Source organism: Juglans microcarpa x Juglans regia, chromosome 5S (assembly GCF_004785595.1).
Source record: "Juglans microcarpa x Juglans regia isolate MS1-56 chromosome 5S, Jm3101_v1.0, whole genome shotgun sequence".
NCBI lineage: Eukaryota > Viridiplantae > Streptophyta > Magnoliopsida > Fagales > Juglandaceae > Juglans > Juglans microcarpa x Juglans regia.
Window position 1 is genome coordinate 869,463 of NC_054603.1, and position 26,366 is coordinate 895,828.

The 26,366-nt window shown below is 37.6% G+C and overlaps 5 protein-coding genes, 1 non-coding gene and 1 pseudogene across 6 annotated transcripts; 1 reads left to right on the forward strand and 6 right to left on the reverse strand.

Moving 5' to 3' along the window:
- Positions 1 to 195: 195 nt before the first annotated feature.
- On the reverse strand, positions 196 to 4,330 carry LOC121267608 (ABC transporter B family member 29, chloroplastic). Its single transcript, XM_041171560.1, has 11 exons — positions 3,713 to 4,330; positions 3,411 to 3,497; positions 3,201 to 3,308; positions 2,674 to 2,940; positions 2,224 to 2,307; positions 1,874 to 2,090; positions 1,680 to 1,765; positions 1,008 to 1,195; positions 698 to 827; positions 298 to 563; positions 196 to 228 (listed from the first exon to the last, which is right to left on the reverse strand). Exons 1-10 carry the CDS (start codon positions 4,328 to 4,330, stop codon positions 417 to 419), a joined length of 1,932 nt encoding a protein of 643 aa, XP_041027494.1. The 3' UTR covers positions 196 to 228; positions 298 to 416.
- Positions 4,331 to 4,860: 530 nt separating this feature from the next.
- LOC121267609 (signal recognition particle 54 kDa protein, chloroplastic) lies at positions 4,861 to 11,129 on the reverse strand. Its single transcript, XM_041171561.1, has 15 exons — positions 10,863 to 11,129; positions 10,605 to 10,740; positions 10,261 to 10,328; positions 10,071 to 10,172; positions 9,411 to 9,563; positions 9,216 to 9,293; positions 8,546 to 8,671; positions 8,335 to 8,437; positions 7,974 to 8,074; positions 6,780 to 6,917; positions 6,529 to 6,672; positions 6,160 to 6,235; positions 5,924 to 6,009; positions 5,707 to 5,832; positions 4,861 to 5,275 (listed from the first exon to the last, which is right to left on the reverse strand). Exons 1-15 carry the CDS (start codon positions 11,049 to 11,051, stop codon positions 5,168 to 5,170), a joined length of 1,734 nt encoding a protein of 577 aa, XP_041027495.1. The 5' UTR covers positions 11,052 to 11,129; the 3' UTR covers positions 4,861 to 5,167.
- A 719-nt stretch (positions 11,130 to 11,848) lies between these two features.
- On the forward strand, positions 11,849 to 13,880 carry LOC121268611 (putative pentatricopeptide repeat-containing protein At3g11460, mitochondrial). Its single transcript, XM_041172934.1, has one exon. It carries the CDS (start codon positions 11,952 to 11,954, stop codon positions 13,866 to 13,868), a length of 1,917 nt encoding a protein of 638 aa, XP_041028868.1. The 5' UTR covers positions 11,849 to 11,951; the 3' UTR covers positions 13,869 to 13,880.
- Positions 13,881 to 14,585: 705 nt separating this feature from the next.
- On the reverse strand, positions 14,586 to 15,708 carry LOC121267913. Its single transcript, XM_041172017.1, has 4 exons — positions 15,694 to 15,708; positions 15,047 to 15,169; positions 14,789 to 14,912; positions 14,586 to 14,716 (listed from the first exon to the last, which is right to left on the reverse strand). Exons 1-4 carry the CDS (start codon positions 15,706 to 15,708, stop codon positions 14,586 to 14,588), a joined length of 393 nt encoding a protein of 130 aa, XP_041027951.1.
- A 253-nt stretch (positions 15,709 to 15,961) lies between these two features.
- Positions 15,962 to 19,922, reverse strand: LOC121268470 (annotated as a pseudogene).
- Positions 19,923 to 23,633: 3,711 nt separating this feature from the next.
- Positions 23,634 to 26,031, reverse strand: LOC121268462 (probable small nuclear ribonucleoprotein G). Its single transcript, XM_041172752.1, has 4 exons — positions 25,853 to 26,031; positions 25,719 to 25,741; positions 24,036 to 24,157; positions 23,634 to 23,934 (listed from the first exon to the last, which is right to left on the reverse strand). The coding sequence occupies exons 1-4, from the start codon at positions 25,885 to 25,887 to the stop codon at positions 23,875 to 23,877; spliced, it is 240 nt and encodes a 79-aa protein (XP_041028686.1). The 5' UTR covers positions 25,888 to 26,031; the 3' UTR covers positions 23,634 to 23,874.
- An 83-nt stretch (positions 26,032 to 26,114) lies between these two features.
- Positions 26,115 to 26,186, reverse strand: TRNAP-CGG. The gene has a single exon. It is a non-coding gene; the product is annotated as a tRNA-Pro (tRNA).
- Positions 26,187 to 26,366: the final 180 nt, after the last annotated feature.

Consider the following 26,366-nt stretch of genomic DNA (forward strand, 5'->3'; position numbering starts at 1 on the left):
GTGATTGAGATAACATAATAGAGTTTAGCTACAAATCAATTACTGTTCACATCACACACCCCACCCCTATAACTTTTCATAGGGTGCGGACGTGTTTTTCATCGAATATATTAGTATTTTTCATAAGGTGTGGGGTGTGGGATAGTGAATAATAACTGATGAGAATAATTTTTCTAATATTAAACCTATACATGAACTTACTTATATTTTATGTTCTGCTCTTCATATATAAATACACTAAATAATATGATAATGGGCACCACCCCAATTCCTCTATTCTGGTCTACTCCAAAGCATGATCCAGAAACTACTGTTTCCTTTATCCTTTCTTCCCCCCTTCTACCATTCCTAGCACCGATTCCCCATCCAATAAAATGACACTCCGTTCCTCTATCACCATTTTTGCAGTGCTAATTTCAAATCACAAGCCCAGTTGATTCTGCCAAGTCGTGGTGTCTACTCACAAGAGTCCAGCGACTTAGCTCCTCTAGCTTCCCATCATTCAAACGGAATATTCGTTTAGCCATCAAAACTGTTTCCAACCGATGTGCAATGACCAGTACCTATAAACATATATAGGTCACTCTAATTAAGCACAATATTTGATTCCTTGTGAAAACTTGCAATTACTTAATTCTAACTAAAAAAATGCATCCATACGTACACCCCAAACTGATAGAATTATTCGTTTACTTACTGTACGATTTTGCATCATGCGCTCCACAGCTTGTCTCACCAATAACTCAGACCTACTATCTAGAGCAGAAGTTGCTTCATCCAATATCAGTATAGCGGGATTTTGATATAGTGCTCTTGCAAGAGCTAGTCTGCATTTATGAGATAACCCCGTGGTTAACTAACAAATAGAGCTTTTCAAGAGATTCAGCCACACAGCAAAATATGATGATGCTGATTACAGGACTGTGCCTGGTAACCATGTTAAACATTATCTGACAATAATTAAATCTAGCATCATACTAAAGAAGAGTTCAGACGTAAAGCTTCACCTTTGCTTTTGGCCTCCACTCAAAATTGAGCCCCTTGGTCCAATGTTAGTTTTGTAACCTTCTGGAAGTTTTCTGATAAATTCATCAGCATTTGCAGTTTGTGCTGCATGCTCAACCCTCTCCATGTCAATGCTCGACATCAGATCCCTATACCCAATGTTCTCAGCAACTGTCCCTGAAAACAGTGTCTAATAAAAGCGAACATTATCATGATGACCATTCCAAAAGGTTTCCATAAATTACCATGTGTTCCAATTTTACAAAGTCGCCCATTGCACGAGCATTTTAATAAAACCATTGAATTGGAGCTTTGGACTATGCTTCTTAAGTGAGTATAAAACGAGTATAGAGGGGAAGCCTACTTCCCTATATTAAACTATCTTCCAAGTTCCAGGTAAGGATCTTGGAACTTGCAAGGTGCATGCCAGTTGTACCCTACAATTAGTATGAAGTAGCCAACTGGCCCGAGACGCATTCATTGACAAAACCGCCATACATAGCAACCAAATAATTCATACAAACTTCTGGTACAACTTATGGGCATCATGAGATAAGAGGCCTTAATTTTTAGGGCATCTAGTGAAGCTCTTATGTGTCGCCTGCCTTCCTCTATTTTGTTTGGGGGGGGGGGGGGAGTTAAAAGAAGAAAGAGAACAGTCCTTAGTAACTTACTATATCCTGAGAAACCAGACTGACATGTCTCCTCAAACTATCCAACCGGATGTCTTGGATGTTATGGTTATCAATAAGTATACCACCTGTTAACATGTGAAGAACAGATAATCATTCCCAATTAAAAGAAGTAACTTTTCCAATACCAAGATGAACATTAAAGTTTGCAATTCGTTGTAGTTCAAAAGCCAAACCAGATAAAGGATCATAAAGCCGAAGAAGCAATTTTATAAGGGTAGTCTTTCCTCCTCCAGAAGGCCCAACAAGAGCAATTGTCTCTCCAGCTTTAATATGGAGGTTCACTCCATTCAAAACTAAGGGCACATTATCCCCATATCCAAATGAGATATCACAAAATTTCACCTCCCCTTCTATACAGTCCAAATCAATGGCATCTGTTTTCTCGATCACCTGTATTGAAGCTTACATTTATTTTCTTACCACAGCAAAGCAGATAATAACTAAAATAATAATCACAAATGTAAAAGTAACTAAATAAGAGTATGAAGATATCGGTCCAAAGAGTAATCAACCTTAGATGTACCTTAGAGTTGACCCTGGTCAAATCAAACAGGCGTTCAATAGCAGGTTCTCCTTGCTTCAACTCATTGTATGCTTTCCCCACACCCTGCGTTATTTTTTATGTTCAGATTCATAACTTAAGGAAGCTCCTCAATGGCTGAAGCATAATAACAACAAAAAAAGCAATTAGAAAAAAGGCCGTAGACGTTTTCCTTCTTTTTTCTCATCAGAGAAGAATATGAGGACAATAGACTTTTGAACTACATTATTTTTCCTTTCTTTTCTTTTTGCAAAAGGAACAGGACAATGTTGCCACTATCATGCCAGAATTACTCGAAGAGTACAAGAAAAAAACATTAAACTTCAAGTCAGCTAAAAAACATGCAGATCAGAAACTGGGAACAAACTGACACAAAACAGGAACAGGCTAAAATAACATTAAAAAAGTAGAAAAGAGAGGAAAATTAATTACCTGAATTGGCTCAACTAAAAAAACCAATGAGGTAATGAATGAAACCAGGCTACCGCCATTGAAAGAACCACTTGAAACCATCAGCGAACCAGCACAAAAAACAAACAATGCTCCAAAATATATAATCTGTGTTATCTGAGGAATGAACGCCTTCATTTTCTTCTTTCTCAATTGATCAGATAAGTTGGTATGAGCAAGCCTTTGAAACCTGGCACTTTCACACAGCTCTGAGTTGTTTGCTTTCACAAATAGAATAGCTGGAAGGACCTAAAACGTATAGAAACTATATTACATAATTGCACCAGGTTATGTCCAATAGCAAAGAAGATTTAACTACAAACTCCATGAACAAGCATGAGGAAAGCATAACAGTAGGTGCAATTTATAGTCAATACTTTTGATACTTTAACAGGAAAATCAAAAGGTGAGAATAATTGTTAAGGAAACCAACCAAACATTACGATCAAGACAAATTTAAACATTCACGAAGTACCATGGGACATTTCGAGTAGCAGAGAAAAAAACACCTCATTTAAATAGGCTGAGAGGGCAGCAATACTCATATGTGCCTCGTTAGATATCGTTCTAAGCTTCTCGCCAAGATGGGCAACGAGAAGAGCCATACATGGAATCACCTATAATTGCATCAATAAAATTAGACACACCCTTAATAAAATGCACGACTCGTGATCATAAGCTTCAAACTGACTAAATAGTCCGCTTATTTTGTTCCTCACCAATGCCGAAATGATTGAAAGGGCTGGGCTGATCATTAACATCTGCGCCGCCATCGCTGATAATTGCAGAGTACTGGGTACAATGGTCTGTCACGCAAAATCAGAATCTTTCTAGTTGAAATACTAGAGAGAGATAGTACGGACATCATAGATATACACTCGTACAAAAAAAAATAAAAATCCGGCTGTAATCACAACCTACCTACCACCATCATATCTGACGTCTCCTTTTTCATTCCACAAATTCAAGTATCAGAAAGATACTATACTGAACACCAAGGGAAAAAAGTCACTTCACTCACATTGAGAACAGCATAGACGGTATCGGCGATATCGGCCACCTCAGCGGTGATCCGATACGCGATATCCCCGGCCGAAACGGCGCCGCCATATTCGGAAAATGCCAGGTCCCTCTCCAGAACCCTATCGAAGACGTAGACCCTAAGTCGATATGCGGCGTTCAAGGCGGCGTCCCAGAGGAACGCTTGCTGCCAGTAGCTAGCGAAGAAGCGGACCAAGACCAGAGCCCCTAAGAAAAAACCCTCGTTCCTCAACCTAAGGGCGTCGACGTAGGTAAGGACGGAGGAGAGTTTCCCGATCTTGGGGACGAGCATGGAGAGGGATAGGACGGAGACGAGGCTGCAGAGCCAGCCGGCAAGGATGGGCGTGCATTGGGAGAGGAGGTAGGGTTGGAGGGAACCGAGGGTGCGGGAGACGGGGCGAGGTTTATCAGAAGAGGTGGAGTTTAAGGAGGGATGGTGGGAAGGGAGGTTGAGGGAATAAAGAGGTTTGAGGGAGGGCTTTCTGGGAAAGAGATATAGCTGAGTTGAGGAAGGTTGACGGAATACGTAGGGTATTGGGTTGAGGAATACTGTAAGAGGTGGCGAAGATGGAGAGTTTCGAAGAACGATTCTGGACATTTGCGTTTAGTCTTCTATGTTTATCAGAATTCAGAGGTGAGGTGGGAAAATGAATTTGTTTGTACGAGGAAGAGCAAGCAAAGTAGTGTAGCCAGACAGAGAACAAGCAATGACTCACCGCGCGTCTCCCTTGTTTGTAATGCTGCGCAGCAAATCTCTCCTCTTTCTATCTCCTAATTATAGTTTGTATCCACAACAGACGGTGGCAGAAACTCCATGTTCGACATCAACATCGAAGAAACAAAAGCACCCCAATTTATAATTAAAAAAACAAAAAGCAGGGTATTATACGGCTATATCATGTTCTATCAACTTCTTCGTTATGCTGTTGTTTCCTTCTTCGTTCGGACGAGCTATTTCTAATCAAGTAAAATTATTACACCGTCAGTCACTTCTTTGTTGCTTCTAAATTACCATTCATTTTGTAATTTATTCCTCATTTCAAGATCCAACAGTTCAAGGATTGTGCCGTGTAATCCTAAACTTCAGTGCAGGTTTCAAGTTGCCCAGAACCAAATGGAACTTAAATGTAAAAACAGTTTGAACTTTGTAACATTTTTCCATTTCAACCAATGGATGCATTACAAGTACACATCTGAACTGGTGAACAAGACGTGTTGATATACATGATGTTTGGTTTACATTGACCGTTGCAGGAACATTCATTTACACAGCTACCGTGCTCGCGATGAAAAAAGCCAACGGCCTTGCACGGCTCAAAGAACCTTGGATATCTCACCTTTGAAAAGGTATGTAATGACATGTATCTCCATAGTACCAAATTGAGAGCCTATGATGAATTGACATGAAGTCACCAGTGCAGCACCCTCTTAGCTTTTAGTTCCCAGCCTCAAAACCACAGGGACTTGGCCTTGTTGATGCTGAGTCTACGAGCTGCCTCCTTGATCCTGGTCTCCTCTTTCTCCTAGCAGTACCAGGAGGAGCCTAATACATTTATAAAAAAACCATCAACTTTTTAATTAAAAGCATACCCATCAGAGTACCGAGGTTGAAAAAGGCCTATCAGCACTCCAGAAACAAATTAGCAATGTTCCATGAAGCTTGTTTAATATAACTACTCATGGTAGAATCAAATATTTTCTATGATATTCATGCCCCAATAATGTCCCAACATTGTGTCTTGCATTGAACATGCGTAATAAGAGAGAATTTATGAATTTCCAGAAGGATATTACCAGCCTGCTTAGCCTATCCTAGTTTGAACAATATCCCGCATCTAGTAACACCAGCGCACCCCAATAATTCTAATACAAATGTAGAAAGATGGAAACTGAACAGTAGACCACATTCTAACTCAAATCATATGAATTCAATTAAATAACACAAGCACAGACACAAGTAAGCAAATAAGGCACCTTTTGGTCAGCTTTGAGCGCCTCCTCAAGATTGCTCAATGCAGGAATGGATCCACCTTCCATTACACCCATCAAATTCTTCATGCGAAAGCGCATTTGGAAGAGTTGAGCAACAAGTTGACTCACCTATTTTTCATGTCATAAAAAACATTCCATATGAGGACAGGTAAGATGAAACCAGTTTACCAAACTTGCATCAAATAGCAACAATACAAGCCTGCTGCTCCGTTTTCCCAGAATCTTCAGCAACTCTTTTCCTCCTGGCAGGAGATTCTGCCAATAATTCGGGCTTCTCTCTTTCCTCTATAAGCGAAGAAGAGAATCATAAACAGAAAAAACTAAACAGACTACGTTACATGGGAACAAAGAACATTGCTCCAATCATAACGAGACAATAGATCCACTTTTATTTACCAAATATAATTTTGATATAAAGCAGAGAGATAAAAATACCTGGCGTCATTGCTTCAATCATTGCTTCCATTATCTTTAAACTCTTCTCTGCTTCTCGAATTTGTGCAGGAGTAACCTGATTGCACGCACGTAGGGAAGTTAAATCCAGAGTTGAAGACAATTAATAATCGAGTAGTCATCACAGTTCTGCTTCATTATGAATACTGGAGAATGGCCATAAGCTCAGCTGTCTCATAATGCTTTTCTCAATATACTCGCTAAGAAGTACAAGAATTGGAGCTCAGGAAATTGTAAAGCAGGAAAAAGATTATGGGAGAGAAATTAGACCCATATGTAATACCATCATTCTACTCAATACACCTACAAGCAAAATTAAATTAGAAAAATAGTGGGAAACTGACTTCATACCTTCCCCATACCAGGGATCATTCCTATAACACGAGTCATGGAGCCCATTCGTGCAACAGCTCGAGTTTGCTTTAAGAAATCATTGAAGTCAAATTTTGCACTCATTATCTTCTTTTGCAGCTCTTCAGCATCTTCTTGTCGCATCTAGGCAGACAATGTAATGAAAAACTCATAAAAATATTTCCTTTTCTGTGGCCTCCCAAGTCCATAACTCATCAAAATATTTTTTACTTCCATATAATAAAACTTACAACTTCTTGTGCCTTCTCCACAAAGGAGAGGACATCTCCCATTCCTAAGATCCGTCCTGCCATACGGTTAGGGTAGAAAGGTTCAAGGTCCTCCATACGCTCTCCCCGCCCTACAAGTTTGATTGGTTTTCCTGATACCTATCATCATTTGTATTACAAAAATAAATTATAAGATTTTCATTAGTGAAAGCAGTTTAACAGGAAGATAATTACTTGAAAGCCACAACAAGAAAATCAAAATAAAAAAATCATGTAAAAATGATACTAATATGGTAACAATATTCCACCACTCCAATAGTCAAAGAAGCAACGTAGATATCCTTTCTGTTCTGTTTAAGGAAACAAGACATATAATTTTAACAGATTTTCAAATGGCACATTGAAATGCAACATACAATCTCAAAGAAGCAGCTGATAATAGAAGTTTTAGAAACTTTCTATACATCTGGGAAAAGGGCCACAGTGAACTAACAGATAACACCTAAAATTTAGGAGAAGCAAGGCTGCATGGGGTTGTGTGTGTTGAAGAGAAAGAGAGGGTGGGAGGTACAGGAGGGGAGGCGTTGCACGCACTAAACAGTCAACTGAATTTTCATGAAGTGGGTCGGACAGGTCCAACAATGTAGAGAAAAAACTAGATTTCGGTTCGGAACAGATTGCACAGCCTTATTCCGTTCTTGGGTTCACCATAACACATTTATTTTATCATAGCTAAGCTTTATTTTCCAAACTGCCCCCTAAAACTCACACCTAATTCCCATACAATAGTACCTCATGACTGTAATCTCCTCCAAATATTAATATCAAACATAACCTGAACAGTCAGCATGGTTAATTTCAGTTTTTGCTCGTGTGCGTATATGCTTCAGGATTTTCAAATGAATAGAACTAACTTCAAAGGCACTTGAGCTAAGTTGGGCAGGGGCGATTTTAATGGGCTTTATGTCCATGAACTTCTTTTTACAGTTGAGAACCCTAGTTAGGTATTTCTTATGTATACGTTACTTGGCTATACCAATTATTATGAATAAAACTTCTTGATTACCTTAAAAAAGGTATTTGAGCTAACATTAACATATCAATGGCATTGAAAGTATCGCCAATAATGAAAAAGCTTACAGGAAAGAGCTATTACGAGTTCTATGTTGAGAAAGAAATTCATTTGAAATTAAATTATAGGACAATACGGCAAACCTCTTTGACGCTCAAAGCTGCTCCACCTCTAGAATCCCCATCCAGCTTTGTCAAAATGGCTCCAGTTATCCCGATCTCTAGATTAAATGTTGTCACCAAGGCTGTAAACTCAAATAAGAAGAGAGTGAGAGTCAAGTTTTGGAGAATACAATCACTAAACATTAAATCAAAACAAGGGCGTGAAATCAACAACAGTGTGATCCAAATCAATAACTCTAACCTTAGAGCTTATAATCACACATGTATGATTTAGCTCAATACAATACAACTGCTTTCATAATTGCTATGTCATATGTAGACAACTAATATATTAACCTGGGACTTATTTCATTGTCAATGAGTAAAACAAGATTTTCACCACCTGCAGCTTCTTGTCCCGTCATTGCATCAACAACAAGCAAAACTTCTGTGGGATTCAAGGCCCGCTTCACTTCTTTCAACTCATCCATCATTGCTTTGTTAATCTGTTAATAAAGGATCAACAACATATGAGTAGTAAACCAGTCAATGTTATCATTACTAACTTAGAATTTTCTAACAAATCATTTCAAACAACAGATAAGAAGTGCCACCTGAAGCCTTCCAGCAGTATCCACTATGACTACGTCTATTTTTTTCTTTATGGCCTCTTCTAAACCTTGCTTGGCTATGTCTGAAGGTTTAACATCAGTCCCTGATGTATAAACAGGCACATCCACCTGTCACATGCAATAACAGGATGTGAGAATGAATTGAATAATCCTAATAAAGGATTAAGTTTGGAGAAAAACATCAGATTAGAAAAATGACCAGAGACCAAACCAAAACTCTCTCGAAATTGCAACTTAGATGTAGAGCGATACAATCCACTTTGTTGTACTCTTATTTGATATTTCTTCTATTTGTAGACAAACAATGAAAAGTACCCAATTTGTTATATCAAAATGCTAATCATTTCCTACACTTCCTCTTCTCATACAATATTCTAGTCTTGCTCAAAGTTGTTTCTGCTTGAATTTTGGACCATTAGATTGCATCAACTTGATTAGAGACACCATTCTTCATTTTTTCACCTTCAGATTTTCAGAGCGCCCTCTCTACTAATAACAATAATTAATATCGCCATGTACATCAGAAAGTTTACAACTTGAAGGAATTCATGTGAACAGCATGATTGCAAGCATAATAGATGATTGAAATGACAATGCTGCTCTTCAAATTGGAATATCTAGGACTTCATTGACAATAAAAAAGTACCAATACCTGTTCACCCAAAATAACAAGTTGGTCAATAGCAGCTGGTCTGTACACATCTCCAGCAACCAGCATGCAACTCTTCCCCTGTAGTCAATGTTATGTCACTAGTGTCAGCAAGGTTTGGCAACAAAATAGACTAGTCTACTAACAATTATTCTATACACCAAACCTACATAGAAAAGGGGGCTTCTCGAAACAGACCTGTTTCTTCAAATAATAAGCCAGTTTTGCACAAACAGTTGTTTTTCCAACTCCCTGCAGACCTGCTAATAAAATTACAGTGGGACCAGATTTTGCAAAAACTAATTCAGATACCTCTCCACCCATCAATTTCACAAGCTCATCGTGAACAATCTGCAAGAAACAGAAAGTAAATATTCTTTATTAGTTATTATAGCACCAGTAATATTCAATAGAGATTAAAAGTCTAGAGATGGCCAAGTTTTTTCTTGCTTTCACATTACACCCTCAGCTTCATTAATGACAGAATAAAGGTTTTCTTATGGAAGCTGTCTTATCTCGTGTATATGTGTGTGTGTAATATTTGCATCAAGAGTAAGAACCAAACAGGAGAAAGATGAAATCAAAGAACAAAGTACTATGTCAACCAGTGATAAATGTTCTGGGAATCTACCACAGCAAACATTGAGAATATGCAATCAGCAGTCACCAAAAGGCATATAAATCTGTGAAAGTTAATAACAGCATTATTCGACCAGAGTCCTACCTAGAGTACCTTAAAGCAGGCTAAACAACAATTCTATGTAATGAATATAAGGTTTTTAAGTTTACTTAAGGATTCGATAAAATCAAAAGGATGCAATCTTTGCAACGGAGTGTTTAGATAACATATATCTATACCTTAACCAGCTGCTGATCCGGTTTCACACCTCGAATCAGCCCAACACCAACAGCTTGCTCACTGACAGCTTGCACAAACCGTCGTGCAACAAGAAGACTTACCTGTCAACGGAACAGGTAATCACTATTCCATTAACAATGGCTACATTTAGACTCGAACATAACAACACACATAGAGAGGCTCACTTACATCTGCTTCCAAAAGAGCTCTTCTAATATCTCTCATTGGCTCCACTATATTCTCCTTGGTCAAAACCTCTGAAGTGAAGAGAATTGAACCAATAAGAAATGGAACTGATCAAATAAGGAGAACAGCTAGACAAGAACAAATTAAGTTATAGCCATGTGCCTATGTGTATATTCACCTCTTTATATCATGAAGTTGCACTTTTTCCTTTTTTTTTTTTTCTTTTTTCTCGAAAAAGCACAAGACCATGATTGATCAACTTATGTTTTTGGAGTGACCATGTCCCACAGCGAGTAGAAACAATAAACTTAGATGGTTGATAAAAGAAAAGGCAAAGTGATGCGAACCTTCTCCTTTGAGCTTATTCCACGCCGCCTCAAGACCGCTCGTGAGCTGCCCAAACATCTCAGCTCTCACAACAACACCGCGCAGGCCTGTTCCCAGAGTAAGACTCTTCGAGTTCACCCAACCCCAAACTTCTCTCTGTAGAAAAATATAAAACTCAATTCACTACACACTGAAGACCCGATACGGTAAACAAAAAGACTACTTGAGATCGGAATGTGAACGCCATTGCGAATTTTTTACAGATTATGATGACTTACACTAAACAAGTTCCTGGAAGAGATTGAGGTGGAATTGTTTGAACCGGTCCAAGTCGAGCGAAACCGACTCGTTTTCCTAGCGTCGGTGGTCGAACCGCCGAGGCTCCAGCTTTTTGTGTTCGTCGAGAAGGAGTGAGAGACTGCAGAGAAGTGGCTGGAAGCAACGGTCGAGAAATGCACAGCCTCCATCGCCCAGAGCCGTGAAGGATGTTTCTGGGCGTGAACAGTGGGCTTTATCCACTGAAAACACTCGGGAGATTTCGGTTGGCTGATTGGCTCTATCTATCTATCTATGGTTAAAATTGTTTTTCTTTTTTTTTTAAAGCTAAAATTGCTTATTATTCACTATGGTTAAAATTCCCAATATTTCTTTTTTCGTAATTCTCTTTTTTAAATCATTTATTAGAATGATCTTTTTTCACAATTAATTTAAAAAAAATTAATTTAGAAATTATAAGAAGAATTTATTTTGATCATCTAAAAAACGTGCACAAATATCATATTCTAGTTTTTTTATTAAGAAAAAATTAATTTTTTTTATATTTTATATTTTAATTTTAATTTTAATTTTAATTTTAAAATTTTCAATTTATTAAAAAATAATATTTATATTTATAATTTTACATGCTTACATGTCTATTATTGAAATGATGAAAATTTTAAAATTTTAAAATTAAAATTAAAATATAAAAAATTGATAAAATAAGATAAATATCCATTACGTGTAATATTATAGGTACGTGTAACTCTTTTATTATTTTGAAAATTTTGATTTTGATTAAGGAATAAAGAAAATTAGACAACTAGATTATTTGAATCGAATAATCCAAAAAATTATATGAAATCATTTTTCTTATTTAATATCACCTCGTTCAAACTTTGAATGTCTCCCAAATTATCCAAAAATGCCATCATTTTTTACATACACAAACGTCATGCATATCATGCTGATGAACGTTCTGTCGTTTGCTGGTGTCTTGCATGAACGACCCAACGGCCATTAGATTCAATTTCAACCGACTTCAGTTCACTGCAAGGACTACGGACTACAGAGGATAAAAGGTGTCGTTTAGTCAGTTAACTCCGAATATGACAGTCCCCCAGTCCCTTGTCTCTCGCACAACGAAACTACTGAATCTCCAAAGCACCAAAACCACGGGCGCAAGCACAGTCACAACCATCCCATGGAACGCTCACCTAAGAGAAATGGCAAATCAATGCCAATTCGTCCATGCCCTCACCCTCTACCGCCAAATGCTCCGCTCTGGCGACTCACCCGATGTCTTCACCTTCCCTTTCGTTCTCAAATCCTGCGCCGCCCTCTCTCTCCCAATCTCCGGCGCACAGCTCCACTGCCACGTTATCAAAACCGGGTGCAAACACGAACCCTTCGTGCAATCTTCATTGATTTCGATGTACGCCAGATGCTCCTCTGTTCAGTATGCACGCAAAGTGTTCGATGAAAACGGTGAATCAAGTAATCGAACTGATTGTTACAATGCTCTGATATCTGGATATACGTTTAACTCGAGATTTCATGATGGGTTCGCGTTGTTTCGTAAGATGAGGGAGGCAGGTGTCTCGGTTAATTCAGTTACGATGTTGGGGCTAGTACCTTTGTGTACGCTTCCCGTGCATTTGTGTCTTGGGTTGTGTCTTCACGGTTGCTGTGTTAAGTTTGGGTTGGACACTCAAAGCTCTGTAGCAAACTGTTTGCTGACAATGTATGTGAAATGTGGGGCAATTGATTATGCGCTAGAGTTGTTCAATGCGATGTCTAATAAGGATTTAATTACTTGGAATGCAATGATTTCTGGGTATGCTCAAAATGGGTTGGCTACCCAGGTTTTGGAGCTTTATCATAAGATGAAGTTGAGTGACGTTCATCCTGACCCTGTGACATTTGTTGGGGTTCTCTCATCTTGCACTTACCTTGGTGCCCAAAAGTTTGGTACTGAGGTAGAACGTCAGATACAGAGCAGTGGATTCGGTTCCAACCCTTTTTTGTGCAATGCCCTGATTAACATGTATTCTAGATGTGGTAATTTGGAAAAGGGTCGCAGTATATTTGACCATTTGCGTGAGAAAAGTGTAGTTTCATGGACAGCGATCATAGGTGGGTATGGAATGCATGGACATGGAGAAATTGCGGTGCAGCTCTTTGATGAAATGGTTAGGACAGGAATTAGACCCGATAAAGCAGCTTTTGTGAGTGTTTTGTCTGCGTGTAGTCATGCTGGACTAACTGATAAAGGCTTGGATTATTTTGCTGCAATGGAGATGAATTATGGGTTGCAGCCAGAACCAATGCACTACTCTTGTGTGGTGGATCTTTTAGGCCGGGCCGGTCGACTCATGGAAGCTAAGGAGCTTATTGAGTCAATGCAGGTGAAGCCTGATGGTCCAGTTTGGGGGGCCCTTTTGGGTGCCTGTAAAATCCATAAAAATGTACAGCTAGCAGAATTGGCTTTTGAACAAGTCATGGAGCTCGATCCTACGAATATCGGTTATTATGTTTTGTTATCAAATATATACTGTGAAGCGGAGAATTTGGAGGGAGTCTTAAAGGTTCGGGCAATGATGAGAAAGCGAAAGCTCAAAAAGGACCCTGGCTATAGCTATGTTGAATATGAAGGGAGAGTTCACCTTTTCTTGGCTGGGGATAGAACTCACCCTCAAACAGAGGAGATATATAGAATGTTGGATGACTTGGAAAATCTAGTAAAGGAACTTGGTGGGTTTTATAAGAATGATCGAGAAAGAAGAAATGAAGAACTTATGAGTGGCATGGGAGTGCACAGTGAAAAGCTTGCAATTGCATTTGGGCTCTTAAATACTCGACCAGGGACAGAGATTGTTGTGATAAAGAACCTGAGGATCTGTGAAAATTGTCACCAGTTTATAAAGTTGGTTAGCAAGGTCGTGGATAGGCAGTTCGTTGTTAGAGATGCAACTCGTTTCCATCATTTCAAGAACGGGACCTGTTCTTGCAAAGATTATTGGTGAAACTTTTTAGAAACCTAGTGAAAGAGAAAAACGCCAAAAATGTCTAAAAATGATGACCATAATGCATGGCTACGGCATATGGGTCAAGACTGATTCAAGCTTTCAAATGTAAAATATGGAAAAAGAATATTGAAAATTCTTGCGATTGCAGAGAATTTATGAAGGTTGGTTGGCTGCCAAGCAAAATTTGCTCAAATTTCCTGCTGAACGGCTGCAGATCAAAGCCATGAAGCAAGCTAAGTTGGTACAAGTAGTCAGAAGCTGATAACAAGATTGTAATTCTTTGTGATTGGATGTTAACACAGATTCAAAGAGGAAGCACTAGCAAGATTGCACCCTATAGTAGCAGTGGATGGGTTAAGTTTGAACAAATAACATTCATTGGAGACCGAGAAAATTCACCATTTTCACTTAATTGTATTTGCTTATCCTATCTTTTCAATGCTTGCAAGAGACATGATAGTCAAGCGGCTATCCTAGCTTGAACAAAAATGTTGGTTTGAGCAATGATGCGGGAATGAGTAGGTCAGAGAGAGTGAGAATTATCAGCTCAAATGCTTCAGGGCTCAAGGTTTATTTAGATGCTTTACAGGATATATTATCGATGAAGCACGTTAAGCATGTGTCCTAGAAAACATTCTACTGGCAATGTATGGGTGCATTGCTGATGAAAAGAATGTAAAGTTTTACCTTCAACTTGCTATCAAATCACATACTTTAGAATCCAGGGTCAGAGAGGCTAGTCAAGCCACCTATTGCTACGACGGCTTCAGTTCCAGAAACACATTCATCCTCAACATGTGGAATGGTTCTTCGTACTGTCAATTTCATTGGAAGGGTCCCTTTACCTGCAAATAACAAACACCATATAAAACTGTAGCCACGCTTTTCTAATTCGCCTAGAAAAACCAGAATCTCACCTCCAGTTCTTCTTCTATCCTTTTCAATGTAAATGGCGGCATAATGAGAATGTGTCAACTCCAAAAGGCTAAAAGCACAAATTGCCTTGGGGTCATCAAAAGTATCAACACCTATATTAACAATCTCATAGCCAAATAAGTAGAATAGTACATGTCTATGCAACAACAGTTTTTAGATTGATTTTGCTGAAGTATAATACCATTTTTGAAAGCTTTGAAATTTACAATTAAAGTCTGCCTGGAGTTCAGTCAAGCTACCTCAGAATCACTATGCCCAGGAAGACGAATGCCCCTTTCCATGGCAGCAGTCCTAAACCGAATCGTAAAGGTCTTAAAAGGTGCAGCAGAGAATCCCTTCCCCAAGGCTTTTACATATGCCTCCTGAAAGTGTGACACATAACTTCAATAAACCGCGAAGTTTTTGTTTATTAAGTAATTAAAATCTCATAGTTCAATCATTATTTTTCGAGTTTATAAGAAAATATAGGCAGTCATACCTAGTTTAGTCAAGGTGAAACTTCTACTGAGCATCCGATATTGATCTGTCTATAATTTCTAATAGAATTACTGGTAGATTGAATGAGTGTATTGTCTTTTAGCACCATTAGAAGGGCTAGTTTGGATAGAAGAGTATTTTCAGAATATTTCACTATTATTCGTTATTTTATTATTACTTTTCGCTACTATTCAGAATTATTTAATATTCTTTCATTACTTTTTCACTACTAACAAATTCGGAAAACTGATTTTATCATCTTCATAACAAATTCGGATCCTTTATTCACTAAATATATGAAAACCGGATAAAAACGAGAGAGATATTGTTCAATTTTTTTATTCTAATTCCACGATTTGTCACATTTTAAGTGGCTTTTTTATTTTAGGTGATTAGTTTATTAAATCACAATCACATCAGCCATAACAAATTCGGATCCTTTTATTCACTACATATATGAAAACATGATAAAAACGAGAGAAATATTGTTCAGTTTTTTCATTCCAATTACACGATTTGTCAAATTTTAAGTGGCTTTTTCCTGTAAGTGATTAGCTTATTAAATCACTATCACATCAGCCAGTTTCATTAGGAATGTTTAAAACCAACCCTTATTTCATGCGAATTAAGATTGAGAGGATTTCAAAGCAACAGCTCAGTAGTATTCACATTGCTGATTGATCAATGCACATTTCAAAACTTTCAATTGATCAAAAGCTGTACTGTGAAAACAAGTTAAGACGAGGCAAGAGAAAGACTGAAAGTTGAGGACATCACCACTCAGAAGCACATTGTAAATTAACGAAAAAAACACATGAAAATAATACACATTTTTCCAAAGCTGGAAAATACAGATTGCTAACTGGTGGTTTCACCCGCTGGCCATCCCATGACCGGGACAACCCGACCCCCCCAAAAGAAAAAAGAAGAAATTGAAAGCCTGAGTCTTCAACGCCAAGCTTCAAACAGCTCTGTCCTCGAGTTTATACGACCACCAATTCCAAGTCCCTTGGTTTTCTCCGCACGCCCTGCTGCCCAAGACACGAGGCCTTCATTGACCTTTTTGGATCCCTTCTTGAAACTTGGTAAACTTGATTGTCCAGTTTTGCTCTTGGAAATAGTTTTTTCAACCCCTCCACTCAAGCCTGTTAAACTATCTTCCAGTCTACTTACTAAGAGATTCACTTGAGATATATCCTCGCACCGATGATTATCGAGAAGAGACTGATTCTCCTCGGGAGTGACAATTTCAATACAAGGTCCACGTTCAATTGGAGTGACACCTTCAACAGCATGATCAGGGCTCTCAAAAGCTGGGTCTTTGCAGCCAAAGACTTTCTCTTCAACACTGTTGCCCTCTTCCTCTTTCGCCCCTCAACACATAGCTGTGAAGAGCTTTGATAGCCGTCCTCATCAGAAGGCTCTAGTTGAGGAAAAGGAGGTGACTCTACCCTGGACTCTTCTCTTTCTCTTAATGTCTTGACAATAAGAATTTTGAGAAAGTTCATCACCTGGACTGCATACATCAATGCAGTCAAAGGGTCTGCCATCTGCGGTTGCATGAAAGTTAGAAAAGCTGTTATTACACCTCAAACAAACTGGATTGCATGATCAAAATCATATTTTGGTAGAGTACCCAAGTAGTAGATTTAATGAAAGAAGGGGTCTTAGAAAAGATGGACGGCACAACAAGGTTATTGCACCTAGGCTCACATTGTAACTCTAGTTGACTAAATATGTATAGTTGAATAGCTAACGGGTGCATCAAAATTTCCCTATTATTCACTCATCCCTACCTAACAAACTCTGTTATTTTCCTAATTTAAGGCATAACCATGACCGCTTCTGAGGAAGATGTGAAAATGGATACAATCAAATCTCACTCTACTCCACTCCACACATGAAGTTCGCTTAAATGTGTAGTTAAACTTAAGAAAGCAAATAATTTTCATTCACCTGAGTCATGTTCGGTGCAAAAACCATAGCAACATTGTGAGCATTCATCTTGTTCTGGTATTCCAGTTGTGCAACATCAGACATTAGGTTTATTGCCCAGTCCAGCAGAGCAGCTTCTGTTGGAGGAAGTAGCCTCACGAGCTGAGCACACTCATCTTCCGACTGCGATTGCATCACCTGTTCTGGCGAGAGGGTGTCCAAAACACCAGTTGGGAGTTCTCTAAACCAAGCCTATTGGAGCACAAACACGTTAGATTAATTTAAAATGTGAAGGTTGACGATAGAACATGCTCAACATTGAATCCACCAGCATGGAGAGGGGGGCTGATATGCACAACCCATGAACCAGCACCTTTGATAGTTTGGTCGACAGTTAACATTAGAAAAATCGGTGCCGCAAAAGAAAGACCAATTCAGTTGGTGCATTGAAAATAAAATCACAGGTGAAATACAACCTTATTACAGAACAATTCTCCAGGGTGAAATAATGGATGAGGAAATCAGTCAAGAACAGTCTAGGAGAAGTTCAGTTAGCAATGGCATACCTTTATAAGACCGGCCAAGCAGTGCACATCAATGTTAGCTGGTATGACACCCCTATTTAATTGGTCCCTAACATACTCCTCTTGACTGTTACCAGCATTAATTCTGAAGATTCCTTCCGCCTGCATGTTGGAGTTCAAAATTATATAATGTCTGTTGGAGTTGAAGAGTCTAAAGAATTATAAAAGCTGAAGTGCTACATGATAAAATCCCATTCAATAAGCAACCATGAAAAGAAGACAGCCATATTGGCCACTGTATGATTTAATTAATTCAAGAAGCACCATGAAAGAAGACAGCCATATTGGCCACTGTATGATTTAATTATTGGACCTTGATGTAATGAACTTAATCACTTCCATTTCATACGCAAGAATAAAGGGATAATGAAGGACTAATAGTCAGATACCTGCAAGCCTCCTTGTGCATACAATTGCCTTTGCATCATCAGCAATATTGTTGGCACACTATTTCCTCTTCCATCAAATGAAAGCTGCATAGATTCTGTTGAAACCCCAAAAACATTTGCACTACATATGAACATTATCTATGTCAATAGTATAGCATTAGTTTGAACGCTGTCAAGACAGGAATGACACGTCTGCAACATATGGAAATGAAAAGAATTATGGGAATAAAATGTACTAAAAAGAGGTCTAGATTATGAGAAAGTAAGGTTTAATGCTGAATGATTTTAACCAAAGAAAAAATGTCAGCAGATTACTGTTTTCTGCTTTCTTTCTTCTTATTTCAGTTACATTTTTGTTTAAAACCTCATGTTGCTTGAAAAACAACAAGCATTTACAAAACCAAACCAAAGAAGTACACAAATCTCAGAATCCCTAATGGCATGAAAATATCCTAATCCAACATTGGAATATCACCTAATTCGTACACGAGATTGCAAATAATATCATCACTTAATGCCTTATAACGGATCATAAAGCCATATAATTCAAGAACTAAAACCCAATAAAGGATTCGCAACACAAATCCAAAACTGTGCATTTGCACGAATTAATGAACATAACTTCCATAAAAGAACCAGCACGATATCAAAAATTTCCATAAAGAATCAGAATTACAAAAGAATCTCAAACCCAGAACAGAACTTCAAGAATGCATACACTAAACCCATAATCAAAACCCAGACTAGAATTGATCTCAGCATATAAAAACATAATTCGAGTTGGAAAAGAAACATATACGCAGAGAGAAAAGGCAATATGAAAGACAATACGAAATTCAAAACAGACCTGGCACTGGGTGCCCTTCTGGGAACTTCAGGCTCAAACTCAACAGGCAGACCAAGAAAGCCATGGAAGCGATCGAAAGTGACATGGGCAACGTGCCTGACATTGGAAGGCCACCCAATCTCCATGGAAGAGAGCTTCCCTGACCCAGCAGTACTACACCTAATCAACGACTTCCTAAAAGCAGCCACCAAAAGTGTCAAAAGAGACAGCTGATCTCCCTCTCTGTCTCTTTCCTCGCTTTTCCTGTCTCCTTCTCCAACTCCTTCCTCTCCCTCCTCTATATCCAAACGGTCATCTATTGTGGGGCCGTTAATAATGGTAAGTGGGTGTGACCCACCATTGGGTGTGGAAGAGCTTGAAGGTGAAGGGAAGTGAGATGGGGATTGGAGTACATCAGTCATGCTTTTGGGCAATTTTTTTTGTGGGCAAGACGCGGTCTTTTCTCTCTCTGTTTTTCCTAAATTTATTAGGCTATTCTTTTAGTAGGCTTTCTTGTCGGGGTCTGCGGAAAGACCAAGATTTGGGAATGATGTGGAGTAGAGTTGGATTCAAGGAAGGTCTTTTGGAGGGTAAGACGTGACTGTCATCACCTTTTTTTTCTATCTTCCATCTCCTCTGTCCTGGCTGGCTTTTTCCTGTAGTGAGGTTTGTGGCGAAAGAGAGAGAAAGTGCAAGACCGGGAATGGATTTTGCTTAGAAAGAGAGAAGTAAGGTAGGATGGAGAGTCGGAGACGTGGAGGTAGGACTGGAGAGAGGGAGAGAGACGCAGGAACTATTATGAGATTTTTGTATTATAGTTCGAGGGAAAGAAATGGAGGTTGGAAGTTGTTTGGCGTTTGCGCTTCAGAAGCAACCCATCATCCAATCGCCTCAGGATTGGTAGGGCTCCAACTCTCTGAGGCTCTGAGCACTTACGACCTGTTTAGATACAAGGAAAATGCCAGGTAGACCGATGGTCTACCGAACATTTGCACCGATAGGTGTATTTTTATTTTTATTTATTTTTTTCAAATGCTAAAAAATGTATTGAATTAATTTTTTTATTTTTTCTTTTCTTTTCTTAAATATTAAAAAATATTTCTTAATGCTTTGAAAAAAAAATAAAAAATAAAAATAAAACCATCGGTCAACTATCGGTAAACTATTGGTCTCCGTAGCATGATCCTAAATACAATAAGTATTTCATCTCATCTTATTTCATCATTATAATTTTTTTAAAATTTTCATATAAAATAATTTAATTTTTTTAAATCTTAAAATAATAATAATAATAAATAATATTTTAATAATATTTTTTAAACTTTTAACTTTCATTTCAATCAAAAGTTCCAAACAATCCTTGTACCTTAAAAAACAACAAAAATAATAATTACATCAATAATACTAGCAGCAATAATAGAAAGTGTTTAAGAATTGTTCTTTACCGTTTTGGTAACGAAATAATTACCAACCATTACATGAGATTCTTATATAATTGAATTTCTATTTTTTCTATTTCCATTTTCTACAGAAATAGAGATCACTCTTGATTACAATAATTTTTGTTCAGGTATACAAATTCTTCAAGCATTAATTATATAATACATTCACTTCCATATTTATTTTGATTAAGTGCAACCTCTAGATATTCTAGCAAAGTGATTATTATAATTTTAAGTAAATTAATTAATGGCTTTTACTAAGACGTTTTTAGCTACAAAAATATTTTTTTAAAAAAATCCCCTGTAATGAAAATCCGTCAATTATTGTGGTATTGGGTTTTTTTTTTCTCTTTTGGGTGTGATTAGATAGCATAATTTAGTAACGTTACACAACCTCTTAACTTCTACGTATCACATTTTTTTAAAATTTTAAAATTTTTTAATATATTTTTTGAATTTATTCTTTTTAAACTAATTTAATTCTTCTATTCATTATTTATATATTAAATTTTTAATAAAAATTAAAAAAAATATGATGCGTGAAAATTGTGTAAATTTTTTTCATAATTTAGATAGTGTAACAGTAATGTCTGAGTCCAGAACATGGGTCCCACCAGTTTCATGTAACACGTGAGTGATGGTTCTTATAGCTTGAAACTCCCAAAAATAAAAAAAATTCTCTAGTGTGCTTCCTGGTTCGTCTACAATGGATTATTCAGAAGTCTGAAGATTGGTTACCTTCTAAGAAGGGGTTTCCTGGACCGACAAAAGATAGTTTGGGTGGGAGAATGATGACAATGTTTAGAGGTAATCTTGTCAATTCCTCTCAACCCAATGATTGAGCTATAAAGTTTGGACTAGGAACTATCCCAGTAAGGGAGTTTTAAATGTTCTTATTTTTAATTATTTTTTCTAGTTTCGAATGGGATCATGGCTTGTTTGTATTTTTTTTTTTTTTAACGTCCTTGTTAAGTACAAGTAAGTTTGCGTATCAATCTGCATATTAATGATGTTATTTTCATATTCTAAATTTAAATTAGCACTATTTTTATTAAAATCTACTTTCTGACCAATCATATTGAATGAATGCGCATGTTAGTTCGTAAAATCGCTTACAATTAAATTTTTTCTTTTTTCTAATCTATTTTGGGGAGGGGTTAAAACCTTAATTTTAGGTAAAAATTTTACTATACATCAATTACTACTCACTATCACGTCTCACACATGATAACTTTTTCTTTATTTTTTTATAGGGTTAGAAATGTGTGCAATGAATAGTAGTGTAGGGTGTGTGCAGTGAATAGTAACTGATGAAAATAATTATTTTTTTTATAAGATTTTGCTATGCATTAATTACTATTTACCCCACGCCCTACACCTGATAACTTTTTCTTTCATTTGTTGAAGTTATTAGCTCTCACATTTGGAAATTTACAACAGTAAAGTATGTTTATCCAAAACCCCATTGCTAGCTAAGTCATGAAACCAACCAAGATGGTGATAACTGAATGTCTTCCCATTTTTCTATTTCTTTTTCTGAGAAGATTAACAATTTTGATTCCAGCTCCAGGACCACAACACCCAACCACACCTCTTTCACGGGTCCAGAAGAAAAGGAGAAACTCATGACTAATCAAAAATTAAGAACAAGATCAAGAACAAGTAGTGGGCAAGTAAAGATTATATGAATTATGAAGTATAGTAGAAGCAATGGAGGTGCAGCTGCTGCAAAAACACACTGCCATCATGACCTTAATATAGTACTGTTGCTAGCAAACACATGTGCCACCTTTTCCACACTTTTGAGTTTTAGCAAGTGGCGATTTAAGAACAGAGAGATTCGCTCTTGGTGGGTCTGAGTTGTCTATTTTACCGTATCATAAATCTATGACTTTCATGTCAATCAAAGCATGTAACATCACTCTGCAACCTGAAGCACAAAGCATAGCTGTTTGTTTTTACGTTGATTTCTAGTTCTAAGCTTGGCAGCTTGCTTTCCAACAGTTGCTAGATGCCTTCTGAGACAGCTGGTATGTATCAGTGGCATTTTTGAATTTTTACTTTGCCCAAAAATGGTTATCAGAGAGACGAAAGAAAAAGTGGAAAAGTGAAATGGAGCCAGGCAAGCTATTTTATTAAATCGTAGAGCCAACTTTAGAACTTGAAGAGAAGACAACCATGGTGATTCCATGCGTACTCACTATTCAAAATTCAAACTGCAACAAGCGGGCAGCTGCTCATCTTTTTGTGTACCCTAATGTTGTAGGACTAGTCCTAGGAAATTTTACCCCAGGCAGACAAAAACTTGAACATAATAAAGGGCATTCTTCATATCCTCAGTATGGTGTCTGATTACAAACAGCAGTTACCCTTTAAGAAAAAACTGCTGTTTGTAATCACTAAGAGCATTTCTAATAGCATTGCATTTTGCATTTGTATGTCAAACAGTAGACGAGCATTCAAAAAACTCTTTCCCATCCGACTGTGCAAAGGCAATGTGGTACCAATCCAAATGTGAACTAATACCTATTATCAATGTGTGCATATTTTTTTTAAAAAAATCTCTTCTTTATTATTTTTCTCTCTTCCTCCTTTTTTTTTTTTTTAGCAAAGAAGGGGAGGTAGGAGCAACAAGTGTAGCTACCCTACCTAGGCGTGACTATAAGAGTCCCTCCCAGTTGTAGAATGTCCAGTTTAAATCATAGCTACTACCCAATGCGCGAGTCCGTCACCATAGCACCACCAAGTTATCAACCGATCCAAAGCCCATCCCATAGACCCTTAATTAGGCACTACTCCCATAAGCGGTTTTGACTTACACCTGACTCGAACTGCTGACCTCGACACTATGGAATACCAACTCATACCAACTGAGCTACCACCTTGGTGGTCTCTCTTCCTCTTTCTATCTATTTTTTTTTTTTTATAAGTTATCTTCCTCTTTCTATCTATTTATTTCTTTATAATGTATCTCTCTCAATCTTTTTGTATTTTTCTCTTTCTTGGGAGAATCCTCACATGGGGAAGGGGCCACGAGGTTCTCTCGATTGGATAAAGGCAATCCACCCAACATCATAGAGCATGCAGAAATGTTAAGTTCAAAGAAATACTACAGATGCAAATATACAATACCTTTGAAACAAGCAGGAAAAAGCAAAGCATATAAAGCGTTATGACTGAATGAGAACTATATTAACCGAAGTCATTGCCTGTCCATAGAACCCATAGAAATACAAAATATGACTATCAAGTCTGCTTGAAAATGGGAATGCAGAAATAAGTGATGCAACTGCTTCAAACAATCAAGCACCTGATCCACATTACACAACATCTTCCTTCCAAAAAAATAATTGTCATACCATCATCCAAAATAAACACTAGATCATACATAAAATCCACCGCATTAACCGAGAACTAATTTCTGTTTACTGGTTCAAGAGCCTCAACAGTGACCACACTATTTCCTCTGATAACCTGCAGCGGTAAAAGTAATATCAGCTAAAACGTACGCTGTGTTTAGGTTATCGTTTTTCTTTGTTCTTTTTTATTAAAAAGCAATAGGATAAGGAACCCACCACCATGCCTATATCATTTTTATCATTGCCATTCACTTCCACAGTGTTGTCAATCACTAGGTTCATAAACTGGTCAAAACCACGAAGCGTACCAACGACCATTCGATTTGCATTTAACTTGACTGCAATATAAAACACGAATTGTGTCAAGAATTAAAACATTTGGTACGTAAAAAATTTTCTTGCTTGGCACAAGAAGTGAGCCCATCAAAATCTAGCAAATATATAATATCTGAGCCAAAGAAGTAAAGAGTGCAAAGAAAACACAATTTGGTCATATAAACTAAAACGGGCCATGTCGGGTGTCCAAGTACAAATTCCAACTAATCTCAGGATTGCACAACCCCTTGGAAATGAGTTTTTTGCAAGCACACATTGGGTAATTCAAGGGGAAGTTCCCTCAGTCCTATGGCCCCTAGAAATTGTTTGTACCAAGAGGATTCGAACCTTAGACCTGGATGGAGCATACCACCAAGCCCAAGGCCTTTACCACTTGAGCCAACCCCTAGGGTTTGAAATCGTATTATAATTAAAAGCCCTTGCCTGAAAGCTATAAAGGCCATAAGGGATTAGACTTAGCAGTTGAAATACTAAAAATGTTGAATGTTGATTATTCAAAACAAGCTAAGCGCATAAGACGTAAACTCAGAGTCTCAAGATCTCAAGAGAGTTTCAAGAAAACAATCCTTTGAAGAAAACCCAAGCAAAGGCTAAATTGGCATATAGATGAGCCAAAAGCCCAAGCAAGGGAATAAAGCAAATATCCCACAATAAAAACAAGCCTTCAGATGATGGCATGGGAACCTCTGCAAATTATCACTTCTAAACTTCAAAATGTTATTCCAAGGACTTCCAAAACGTGCATCCTTAGGCACGTAGGTCTCTGTGAATCTCAAACGTGCATCCTTAGGCACGTAGGTCTCTATGAATCTCAACTTCCTATTACGGCTTATAGTTCATAAGGTATGTCAGAATGTAAGTAAAAATTGAGCTTTGAAAAACGAGGAACAACAGCCAAACAAACCTACCACAATGTAAAATCCATGACCGGTGGGCAAGACAAAAGTAGGCAAGTCAAACTTACGAGGAGTTCCACACTTCCACACTCACAGCAACTGAGAGTAATGGCACAAAGGAAAATGCTAAATACACTTAATAGAAACTTACAAAAAACTTAATTCTCCATGTGTCAGTTATTAATACGCTGAAAATCATGAAATTTGAAATTCAAAATAAGTTTTGTAAGTAAAATTGTAAGTACCTGTAGCACTAATCATGGCACATAACGTTTGCTTAGGAAAAATAACCACAATACCAAGTAACCCGCACTTGGGCCGAAATCTCTTCTAAAGACCACAAACAACGAGTACAATAAAACTCACACTTTTTTACAAACCAATAGCAAAACAAGATAAAAATTAAGAGAACTGAATGGCAACAGTTGAAGAATTTAATAAACGACGATGAACAAAATGGGAAACCTAAGGTTCAAATACTAACTACTAAGCAGGTCTAGTTTATGGGGGGAAAAACTCACTGAAACTAAGCTACATGGTTAGATTGATATTCGCGACCTAGATTTTCTCACAGACGAGAGGAAAAAACGTATACTAGAACCAAAAAAGTAAGGAAAATGGAAGAAAAATGAAGGCTGAGAATTCATTGAGGGCGAACGGAACGTACTCTGAAGCTTCTTGTCCATATATCTGTTACATAAGGAAAATGACAGGATTAAAATCTACAACATACGAACAAAACAAAAGGAAAGGAATTAGAAGAGAAATACTAGAACAACAGTTGAGAAGAGAAAAAGTTACTTCTTGAGATCTGGAGGCTGGCCCGATCTGCTCATGTTGAAGACACTGCAAGCGGGTTAGAGTAGAGAGTGAGAGAGATTCGGCTAACGAAAACCCTAGAAAGATTTTGAGGGAACGAGGGGAACGGAAAGATTGGGGCTCAGCAAATGGCTATATGAACATTAACCCGATGATTTACGTAATGATGGGCCTGAAAGAGGAGGTAGTTTTCGAAATCAGCCCATTTGAATAATTAAAAAAGCCAAGCCCAAAGTTTTCTCAAGGGGTGTTGCGAGAATCGAACTCGCGACCTCTCGCACCCGAAGCGAGAATCATACCACTAGACCAAACACCCTATCTTCTCTTACGACGAGAAAGATATAATTTATTTATTATTATATTTGCTAACTTCTTTTTTACCATTTTCTTTAATTATAGACATGAAAATTGTGCTTAATGTGAATTTCAAATTGTAATGAGGGTAATTTTGTAAAATTTATAGGTTGATTATGATATACTTTGTGAAACAGTTATA